The sequence below is a fragment of the Fusarium solani genome, assembly GCF_023522795.1.
Source record: "Fusarium solani strain SB1 chromosome Unknown bctg00000009, whole genome shotgun sequence".
Taxonomy (NCBI): Eukaryota; Fungi; Ascomycota; class Sordariomycetes; order Hypocreales; family Nectriaceae; genus Fusarium; species Fusarium solani.
In genome coordinates this window covers 3,137,956-3,149,307 of record NW_027072144.1, presented here as the reverse complement: position 1 = coordinate 3,149,307, position 11,352 = coordinate 3,137,956, and the positions used below count along the sequence as shown (strand labels likewise).

Sequence of the window (11,352 nt, the reverse complement as noted above, 5' to 3'; positions counted from 1 at the left end):
TTTTGTTCTATAGATAATTCTCATCAATCGACTGGTGTCACCAATGATCCCTGCGGAACCAATTGTCTGGCACAGGGCTTAGAGCAACCGATCTTATATATCTTTTTTTTTTTTTTTTTTTTTGCAGAGAGAGGACGGTGGGAGCTTATCGAGGCGAACTGGTTGGGGGAGTCGCGAATCGCCGTTCCAGCACGGCGGCTTTTCTAGACAAGTAGACGGAGGGCCGTTTTTGTCGGTCGTCTGAGAGGAAGATACACCGTTCGCTGATGTCCAATATACACCGCCCCAGAAGGACCGAGTGAAGCTTTTGGCCTCATCCAGACTTGCCTATCCTGATATGATATTTGATATGATAAAATAACCCTGATATCCGGATAAAACGTTCTCCTGATATGATGTCAGCTTATGGAGAGAGCAGCGATGATGTCAAACTAGCAGAGTTAGCAGCACTAGAGAAGAAGATATAATAACACGCAGATATGCTAAAGGGCAATATTTCATTCGATTCTAATTTAACCATCGTCTAAGAACATTGGCCGGATTCCGTCGATGTCAGTGCCGGTCCTGTAAGTCTACAATGAGTTGTACAGTAGGCCGAAGAGCGAACATTGGACCGCTGGAGGGCATATCTAATTTTGCACGTATGACATTATTTACAGAAGCTTACGCATTACATGTTCACACGATCGGTTCGTGCTGGTTAGTCTGGCTTCTTTGGCCAGTTAGATGGACATACACGACGAGAATTCACGTTCAGTGGCATATGGAAATGCTAGAAAATGTAAAACAAAAAAAAAAAAAAACTCTTGGCCTCGTTTATTAGGCAAGAGAAAAAAAACAGTAGCCTCGGAGGGCGATGCCCGGTCCCCTACGGCGTAAATGTAGTACCAGCCTCGGAGGGCGATGCCCAGTCCCCTACTGTTATACGAAAGTGTTGTACCAGCCTCGGAGGGCGATGCCCAGTCCCCTCCTGTTGTACGTTGTACCAGCCTCGGAGGGCTATGCCCAGTCCCCTACCTGTTGTACGAAAGTGTTGTACCAGCCTCGGAGGGCGATGCCCAGTCCCCTCCTGTTGTACAAAAATGTAATACCAGCCTCGGAGGGCGATGCCCAGTCCCCTACGGCGAAATGTTGTACCAGCCTCGGAGGGCGATGCCCAGTCCCCTACTGTTGTACGAAAGTGTTGTACCAGCCTCGGAGGGCGATGCCCAGTCCCCTCCTGTTGTACGTTGTACCAGCCTCGGAGGGCTATGCCCAGTCCCCTCCTGTTGTACGAAAGTGTTGTACCAGCCTCGGAGGGCGATGCCCAGTCCCCTCCTGTTGTACAAAAATGTACCAGCCTCGGAGGGCGATGCCCAGTCCCCTCCTGGTACGTTGTATCAGCCTCGGAGGGCGATGCCCAGTCCCCTCCTGTTGTACGTAAGTGTTGTACCAGCCTCGGAGGGCGATGCCCAGTCCCCTCCTGTTGTACGTTGTATCAGCCTCGGAGGGCGATGCCCAGTCCCCTCCTGTTATACGAAAGTGTTGTACCAGCCTCGGAGGGCGATGCCCAGTCCCCTCCTGTTGTACGTTGTATCAGCCTCGGAGGGCGATGCCCAGTCCCCTCCTGTTGTACGAAAGTGTTGTACCAGCCTCGGAGGGCGATGCCCAGTCCCCTCCTGTTGTACGTTGTATCAGCCTCGGAGGGCTATGCCCAGTCCCCTACTGTTGTACGAAAGTGTTGTACCAGCCTCGGAGGGCGAGGCCCAGTCCCCTCCTGTTGTACGTAAATGTAATAGTAGCCTCGGAGGGCGAGGCCCAGTCCCCTACGGCTTGAGAGCATTGCTCCGAGTCCTGTGACTCTCCGAACCAGCAACCATGTTGCTGCCCCGTTGTTCTTCCAGCTCGCCTCATTGGCGGCTGCGTGGGACCTCGCGTCATTGCGGCCTTGGCTTGCGCCTCACCCGCTCCCGCTTCGTCCACCCAGGCATGCCTAGGTCTCGACCTTGTCCACACATCTCGATTGCCATTGAATGGGTCAGTGACTTTGGGGCGTGCCTCAGTTTTGGGCCATTCGAGGTTCGTGATGCCGGACAAAGCCTTCCAACGCGTTCCTGCTTTACCCCGCAGGGAAAGTTCTGCAGGAACGCGTTGAGAGAAAAGAGGAAAGAAGATTCGGAGGCAGTACGGGGGAGTGGGGGAGATATTTAATTACATTCATGACGCCAAGAGGAGACGGAGGGGAAAAGGGCCAAATCGGCCCGCCAATTTTCTGGCCTAGCGCGATCTTCTGGCCGAGTGCGCAGAACGTCCCAAACGCGCCAAACGTCCCAAACGTCCCAAACGTCCCAAACGTCCCAAACGTCCCAAACGTCCCAAACATCCCAAATGAGCCCAACATTCCCCGTCTTCGGGAGTGGGAGGAAAAAGCGCCAAGTCGGCCGCCAATTTTCTGAACGAGCGGACCCACCATTAGCGTCTTCAATGGGGGTGGCCGGAAGAAGCGCTCGACGTCGGCAAATGACTTCAGCACCGCATTTGTCCGTGTTTTGACCAAAATTTTCAGCAGCGGGCGAGTGGATACTCACGGCGGAAATTTACGTTTTCTCCCCGAAGCACATGCACGCCATCCCAACACCCTGGCATCAATTTTCGACGCTTTCCCTACCACAAGAGGATCGACTGAGAGAGCGAGCGGGCAGGTTGAAAGCAGCTTATCACGTGATGAAACGTCCTTGCGCAAGAGCGAATCACTTTTGGATGCTACTTGAGGGAGCGATGGCTGCTGGGAAATGGCGGCTAAAACCGAGTAGGAATAGAACCTGAACCTGAACCTGAACCTACTTGAGGGAGCCTATATCGTTGTTCGCGTTCTTGAGGTATCTCAACCTAACACCTACACAACGCAGCTTGAGCCCTCCTTTGACAACGTTTCGCCTATGGCTTCCACGCAGGATCTCGAGCTGCAGCTGCAGCAGCTTCAAGAGCAACAACAGCTTATCTTGCAACAGCAAGAGCAGCTTTTTTTGCGGCTCCAAGGGCAGCTTTCTCAGCAACACCGGGAGCTCCGTCACCAGCTCCTTCAGCAGCTCACAGGCACCCCTCCAAGGACCGCCTCGCGGCGGGATCTCCAACGTGCGTCAAAGACAAAACGCAATGTATCGATTCATGTGCTTCGATCAGTCGGGTGGAACGATCAGCAGATAGCTACACATCTTTGCCTTCAGCTATGGCAAGTTCAACGCGTACCTACTACAATCCATGATACACCCCACCATCCCCTCTGGCCGCCCTCCCCTACCTATGGAGGCCCAAGTGGAAGAATCAATCAAGTTCGTATTTGCCTCTAAGAGACTAAGAGAGGTTGGCGGATGGCTTACTGGCGGTTATCACAGGAACGAGGTTGGGACTGCTCGGTCGATGCTGTCACCGGTGGCCTACGACGGGCCGGCTTGGCGAGACACATAGCATGCCGGAAGCCTCCGATCACAGAGCCAGCGCAGCAAAAGACACTCGCCTTTGCTACGCACTGCCTCGTCTGAATCCTTAGCGATTGGAAAGTTTTTCCTTGGCCTAATGAGACCCGGGCTACCGAGGAAGGCATACACGTACATAGTTCACGCACAGAACCCGGCGGAGAGCCCGCTCCAACCTGTAGTATTAGATAGCTTCAGCGGAAGAAGTGATGGGAGTTCTGGGGGCGACTTTTCTGGGCTCTCAGGCAAGGGCCCTGGGGTCTACTGGAAGAAGGATCGGGGCTTGATAGGAAACTACTAGCTGTATTGAATATACCGTTGCGATATACCAGGGGTGGCATCATCTTCATCCGCATCAGTAGCCCTTCTCGCAATCACGTCAAATACTGGTTGGTCGAATTCTTGTTGCTGAAGTGCCAGGAGATGAAGAGGGACGGTCAATCAATCAAGGTGCTAAGACATCTTGGCCTGCACACGATCAATGCCATGCCTCGGAAGACGAGGGCCATCCTTCTTCATACCATTAAATCTTCAAAAGTCTACTCTCCTAAAGTCGTTTCTGGTTTTAGTGAAGCAGTGACAGCCCAAACAAAACCAAGTCGACGCCTAGGTAAACTCATTTGATGTTCCACGTAATGAGTGATCAAAAAAATGGAGGCAAAAGAAGGAAAAGACAATTCAAGCATCCAGACATCGCCACCAAAACACCTATTTCCCTTTATCTGTAGCTCCATTTGAACTGATGCTTACCCCATCCTAGGAAGTGGAGAGAGCCCACTCTGAAACCGCGAGGCACCGAGGTAACCCTACCACGAATCTACTCGATGAAATAGGGTATCCTACCCTGGATAGGCTACGTCACTTGGAGGTCCTTGTCTTAGAACGTGCCACCGACACGACACGAGACATCGATATCGATTCCTCGACTACATGAACAAAAAACGCAAAAAAAAAAAAAAAAGAGAGAAACCCTCTGTTGGCCACACCATCATGATATCTGACTCTCATATGGTCTTTAGCAACGAGGTTCGTTGCCTTTAATGGACATCTCGACAGGGTCCATTGTTGCATGTTCTCCCGTCACGGAGTGACGCACTTGGTCTTGTTCTCCTTGCAATAGAGTCTCGGCCGTCTGAAAAAGGGGCAGCAAGATGTTCTCAACTAAATTATTCGGCAGTTCTCGTGCTCTACAAACGTTCAGCGTCTCAATATATTCCCTTTGAGATGAAAGATATCACTCACTCCTCGCGCATTGTCGAAACCCTGCAGGCAACCATGTCAGAAAAAAGGCAAAGCAGAAGTTCAAGGTCGATACTTACTGCTGTGCTACTTCCCTCATTCTATCCAACTCAAACGTCAGCAGGAGCGGCGACCCGGGGAAGGGGGAGGAAGGAGCCGAAGACTACTACGTACTGCTGAACCAATTCCCTCGTTCTGCCCGGTAAAATGGTTAGCATATAGAGGCAAGAAAGCGAGATCACTCGACCTATCCAAGTACTGACGTTTTGTCTATGTCATGAATTCTAAAGACATGAAGTGTCAGCGCACGATACGTCAAAGTGAAGCTAAGGCCAATCCAGAGGGGAAGGGTTTTTTTTTTGTTGGGAGAATCACTGTTTGCTTTGTACCCTGGCAATCTCAATAATCTGGTTCATGCGCTGCTCCAGCTCCGGATGATTCTGACACGCATTCTCCTCGCCGTAGTCGCCGACAAAACCGTCGCCATAGTTGCCTCTACGATTTGTTCAGCTCGTGCATATCAGAGAGGCTCTCTATGCTGGTATAACACGAACCTTTCATCTTGATAGCCGGGACCTTCGTCTCCTGCTGGCTGGTAAGCTGGAGACTGCGGATCAAGCCGGGCAACTGTCCTTTGCCTCAGAAGAGTCGACTGGGGTGGGCCCGCAAACTGTCGGTGCTGTCGGTGACGAGACCAAACATTGGGTCTGCATAGCCTCCGGGCTATCCGATACTGGGTCGTGGTGTATGGTTGCGCACGAGAGACATGGGCCCTATGGCGATGTCTTCGCGGAGGATATTTCATGATGAGACGCGCAGTGGAAATTGGGAATGAAAACGATGATTAGAGAGAGCGGACATGAGAAACTGCGGGTGAAATTCTTCGATCATCAAAGGTGCTCGCCTGAAACGCTAACGATGGCAGCGACCAACAGGTGCAACAAGGGGTAACCGCCGAGGTCCAGCCCGATGGGAAATGGTTCTTGGCAGGCTCGAACAGCTGTTTGTCTCGTAGTGTTCTACATACCACTCAAAAGGAGCAGATTGTGACTCGTACATCGGCGCGGAACCTGCCATTGTGGGTAAAACAAGGTGCGAGCCTTTTGTCCATCAACTGCCTGATATTCTGCCCATGCATCATTCCATTACCTGCTCATCTCTGTTGCTCAGATCCAAAAGGCAAGAAACGGCCACTACTGTTCCCGGGGCAGCCGGGGCGGGTACTAGTCAGTGCCAGGCCGGCCGTCCGTTGCGCGCCGGCCGATGATTGCCACGTTGAAAAGAGGCCAATTGATGGTCCTGCCGCGGGGCTCGTCTGGTGCGCCCCGAGTGGAGAGGTGCTGAAATTAGAGTGGATCCAATAGAAGCTAGAGCCACTTCGAGTGCGACAAGCGGGCCTGATCATCACGTCGGGAATCAGCTGCAATAATGTTAAATGTGGCTACGAAATGACAAATCGATGCAGATGGCCCGATAATATTGAAGTTGATAGGTCACCTAGATACGAGGCCGATCGGAGGGACAGAGGGCAAAGGGCACGGAAATTGCCTCTTGTTTCCCCACTGAAGAAAGTAATCACCCTTTGTCAAAGCGCCGAAAAAGGGATCGGGTACGACTCGTTTCCTCGCTCAGTCGTTTCCTCACTTACTCGTTTACGGATACAGGAACGGATCTTTGCCGCAGATGTTTCGGGACCGTTGAGTGACATACCGCCCCGCTGATCCGTGCGGGCTCTGCAAGGGTCCAATTCAGTAGTCATTCCTGCATATCCATACGTAGTACCTGCACGACATGTTCCGCACGCCATAGCTGCATGTAATACCTGCATGATCGCGCCGTCATGCTACTTGCTCCCATGGCGGAAAATTTCCCCAGACGTTCCAGTAGCTTGACCGCGGGGTCAAAAATGTACGATACCAAAATGCAAGCCCTGAAACCGCCCAAACCACGCGGCGCTACGAGTCTGATCCTCTCAAATGAAGCCCCTATAGGTCATTGAGCGGTTGAAAAGGGCGCTCTGTGCGTGACGGAGTTGTGGAGTTGGAGGGGCTGAACGCAAATGGCCAAATTCTAGCGCGAAGCGCAGGGCTGGGCTTCCGTGGCTGAATTCGCATCTCCGGACGGTTCCAGATCCCGTTCACAGTGGAAGACGACATGGTTCACAGCATGGCCAGAGACGCTAGACGTCCGAATCAATGATGCGGATGGGTCGTTTGTAGGGGAAGGGCTTCCTAAGCGTGGAATGCAACAGCCGAATGAGTTCTTCACATAGCTCATCCAGCAGTGCATCTTTCAGCTGGTTTATCCACGCTTAAACCAGCCAAAATGCCAAATGAGCCAATTGCGAGAAACCTGCAATCCAGAAGCCGTTGTAAAACTTGTCAAGTCTGTAAAACCTACTGCGCCCTCAAACCGACCAATTTTGGCTTATCGGCCTACTAGGGTGTCCGATCATGCACGTATCGAACGTGGTTAACATTCCTGGAAAGCTCACTGTCGGATGTTTGTCCCGCCTGCTGTCAGCCTTGGCGCGGCTCGATGGACGGTGGCTGAAATTGACCTCATGTAGCCAAACCAGAACGTCGCACGCACCATTTCGGCCGTAATGTAATGCGTCCCGATCCCTGCGCACTGCAGGCGTCTACGTGACAACAAAACCCACCGCCCTTGCTGGTTTCGGTAAGGATGTGCGCGCTTCATACAATGGGATCCATTGCACGCCCATTACGGTAGATTTCGGTCTTGTTGTCCCACGAGAAAAAAAAAAAAGTCCGTTCGAGTGAAGCGCTTGTGGTCAAAAACGGCTGCCCTTGTAGTATGTATATCTGCGGCCGATCACGACTTGTCCATCAAGGCAGAATGCCACTTTTGTCCACGATTTAATCATTTACATGCATTGCAGTTTTGTCGAAAATCCCCACGTCGCGACACCATGAACGCTCAGGACCAGGCAGACAACCTTCACGCTTCCTCTTTTGGCCCTACCCCCAGTCTCAATGACTTCGACCCTACCAACCATACAGTTCGGGAGCGGCCTGAAGACCTCAACCAGCACGATTTGGATTTGCGGAAGAACCAAGATAAGCTATCCCCGTCTAAGTCGGGGAGGAACTGTCTTCGGCCAGTCTACGCCCGAAAGTCTGGCTCAAGGAGGAACCGTCTTCGGCTAGCCTACGCCCTAAAGTCGAGTAAGAGCCTTTTGTCAAGGGCCATCGACCGAAGGAGGGATGGGAAAACTTCCTCCGTTGCACGCTTTTGGGACTTGAATAGCCAGTCTTGGGTGGGCACAAGATCCATTGCTGAAAACAATCCCGATGCAAATGCCAAGGTATATATTTTATTTTATTTTGCTTTATTTTGATTTGTTGTTATTATTATTATTATTATTATTTTTATTTTTTATTTTTTTTTTTTTTTAAAAAAAAAAAAAAAACCTAGTTGTCATCCATCTTTTCTAGAGCAAATACTGAGAAGGCTTCAGAGCTTCCCCTGCCAGGCAGAACTCACTCCGAAAAGCGGTCGCACTCTTAAGAACAGAGCCCGCAAGCTCGGGCGCATGTGTGGCGTTCCTTATCTCGTATTCTACTACAGTCCCTCCACGCGGTGCTGGACTGGTCAGGCTTACGTGCCTTCGAACCAACCCACCCCGGACTGGAATTGCGTTGTAAGCTTGTTTGAGATCAAAATCTGACTCCGGTTGAAGCTAATAAGGACGATAGCTTGACACTATTTGAGGTTACGACTTATTTGCGGAAGGATGGCCAGAAGCCAAGGTTGGCCGGCTCCTGCTGTTGACTCCTTCTTGTTCTTCGTTCTCCCTCCTCGTCTCTATATCTGAAGAGGCGAGGCCAAGATACTAGATCTGCTGATCCTGCAACAGGTCTGTAACGCTGTTCAGACAATTCTTGTATCATCGTGAGACATCTTCCCTTGAGGTGGCTGCCTATGTAACAACATCATGCATGCCGCTTCTCCAACAATATCCGGATAGGGTAGAGGGAAATCTTCTTTAAAAAGAAAAAGAAAAAAAAAAAAAAACTAATAAAAAGTTTTTAAATAAAACAAAAATAAATAAAAATAAAAAAGACTACTGAATAGAGACGAACCGAAACGGCGAGCCCCAAGCCCATTGCTGACTTTGTTTCCTTCTTCTTTTCATCCGCCCCATACTATATTCTCCCTCAAACATCGTGTGGCTGACCTGCCTGGGACTTTTGGTGGCTCAACGTCTAATTCGGTAACCCAAGTATTGTCTGTGAACTTGAGGTTGTTTACATAACGCCATGATGACCTGACCGCAGGCGGCTAGAGATCAAATGCCTACCCTACGACATAGGCTGTTGGGACGCAGGGTAGTCAGCCTATTGGCTCGCTCCACCAGGAAACCACGCCAAGAGAGCACTATGGTCTTCCTCTGGCAGATCCAGTGAGCACCCGCCTCCCCCATTCCTGTGGGTAGACGTGGGCAAAAAAGCCGAAGCCAGCAAAAGTCCTCCACTCTTTGGAGGTGCTCCACTCTGGAGGTGCTCGATGACGCCCATAATTGGCTTCACTATCCAAACTCGATGTCGTCGCAGAGACTAGGCAGAAGAAATGATATGACGCAGCGTGATCGGTAGTATGCACATGGTGTAGGACAAATTCACGCAGTAGAACTTGAATTCGTACTTATCTCACTACATCAATATCGGAGAAATTGATGGGCAATCAAGCCTCATCCTCATTCTATCTTCCCCTCGTAGTTGTGTGTGATTTGGAGTTTTACCTACCCTACAGTTGGCACTCTACCATTTTGTGCCTCCATTTAGGTCTGGAAAAGTTTATTCTTCCCCGCAGCTGTTAGCGGATTGCTAGCGGACGGGGATTTTTCTGGCTACCCGACCATGCTTTTTGCCTTTGAGAAACCATCGGGGCCTTAACGGGCACGGACAAAAAGACTTTAGGAGAGCTCATCTCGCCGGACGTCGCGACTGCCTTCAGAACCAAGACAGATCGGGAGTATCGGAAGGCGCGCAAGGCCCTCCAAACAACGACGGCTAGTCGCAGATGCTTTTCTCCCTGACGGCAAGCTGCACGCCAGGCTTGGATTCCTTCCATGTGCCTGCTCGTTCGCTCCTCCTGTGGCAGGGAAGACATCCAAAAAAGATCCAGAGCGATAGGATAGCGCGTCGGCGCTTCGGGGAGAAAACGTAAATTTCCCGCCACGAGTATCCATCGACCCACTGCTGAAAATTTCGGTCAAAAAAAGGACGCTAAGGTCATTTGCCGACGCCCAGCACTTCTTCTGGTCACCTCCATTGAAGACGCAAATGGCGGGTCCGCTCGTTCAGAAAATTGGCGGCCGATTTGGCACTTTTCCCTCCCACTCCCGAAGACGGGGAATGTTGGGCTCATTTGGGACGTTTTGCGCACTCGACCGGAAGGTCGCGCTAGGCCAGAAAATTGGTGGCCGATTTTGGCCCTTTTCCCTCCGTCTCCCCTTGGCGTCATGAATGTGATTTGAGTATCTCCCCCATCCCCCCGCACTGCCTCCGAATCTTCTTTCCCCTTTACTCTCAACGCGTTCCTGCAGGACTTTCCCTGCGAGGAAAAGCAGGAACGCGTTGGAAGACCTTGTGCTGCGTCACGAACCTTGAATGGCCCAAAACTGAGGCCCCGACCCAAGTCACTGACCCATTCAACGGCAATCGAGATGTGTGGACAAGGTCGAGACCTGGGCATGCCTGGATGAGGCGCAAGCCAAGACGGCGATCACGTGGGATCCCACTTGCAGCCGCCAGTGAGGCGAGCTGAAAGAACGGGGCAGCAACGATGTTGCTGGTTCGGATGGAGCCACAGGACTCGGAGCAATGCTCTCAAAGGCAAAGGCTACGATCGCACATAAGCCAACGGACTGGGCAATGCTCTCCGAGGTTACGATCACCTTTCACGAGTCACAGAACTCCTCTGAAAGGCCCAAAATACTTCATATTTAGTTTTTTCCAGCTGGCACTCATACGTTAATGGCCTGATCATCCATTACCAGCTGGTTTTTTTTCCCCAGACAGTTGCTGTATAGACAGCTTTCCTGCTTTTTCATAGGCCTTAAGTTTTTTCTCTCTCTCTCTTTCTCTCTCTTAACTTCCGTTCCTATCATTTTCACATGTGACCAAATGTGAATTCTTGCTGTGTCTTTCTACCCTATCGAGCCAATGGCTAGAACGCATAGTCCCTAACTCACTCCTTTTTAAAACTTGCCGCACATGTCAAATTTCCTAAACTTCGACTTCTCGGCCTATGAGCGTAGCCGACGGCGTGACCGATCATGGATTCATGGGCCAACCTTGGCGACGGCGGAACTTGGCCAAAGTCCCTGGGAAACTCATTTTCGATGTTGGTCTTGCCCACTGTCAGCCTTTTGCGCGCGCCTTAGAAGGCTGGTCGCTGAAGCTGGCCTCCCGTTGTCAAAGCAGCGCACCGCACGTATCATTTTAGCTGCATGAGTGGCGTTAGTAACGTGGGAGCAGGTGAGGAGCCGTCGGGTGGCGGTAGCTCTTGGACTTGATGTGTCGAGAGTGTGCGAACACATGCTTCCGGCGAGGCCTCGTCACTCTTGAGAACGCAGACGCGTAAAAGAGCCGGAGCAAGGCACCATGGTCTAAGATAGGCATATTCAAAC

The 11,352-nt window shown here is 51.4% G+C and overlaps 2 protein-coding genes across 2 annotated transcripts; one reads left to right on the top strand and one right to left on the bottom strand.

The window, feature by feature from the left end:
• Positions 1-5,065: 5,065 nt before the first annotated feature.
• Positions 5,066-5,499, bottom strand: MRS44_014025 (uncharacterized protein; the record flags this gene model as incomplete). Its single annotated transcript, XM_065617461.1, has 2 exons — positions 5,066-5,189; positions 5,249-5,499. 2 exons carry the CDS (start codon positions 5,497-5,499, stop codon positions 5,066-5,068), a joined length of 375 nt encoding a protein of 124 aa, XP_065473533.1.
• Positions 5,500-7,626: 2,127 nt separating this feature from the next.
• MRS44_014024 (uncharacterized protein) lies at positions 7,627-8,428 on the top strand (the record flags this gene model as incomplete). Its single annotated transcript, XM_065617460.1, has 3 exons — positions 7,627-8,022; positions 8,176-8,358; positions 8,414-8,428. The coding sequence occupies 3 exons, from the start codon at positions 7,627-7,629 to the stop codon at positions 8,426-8,428; spliced, it is 594 nt and encodes a 197-aa protein (XP_065473532.1).
• Between the last annotated feature and the right edge of the window lie 2,924 nt (positions 8,429-11,352).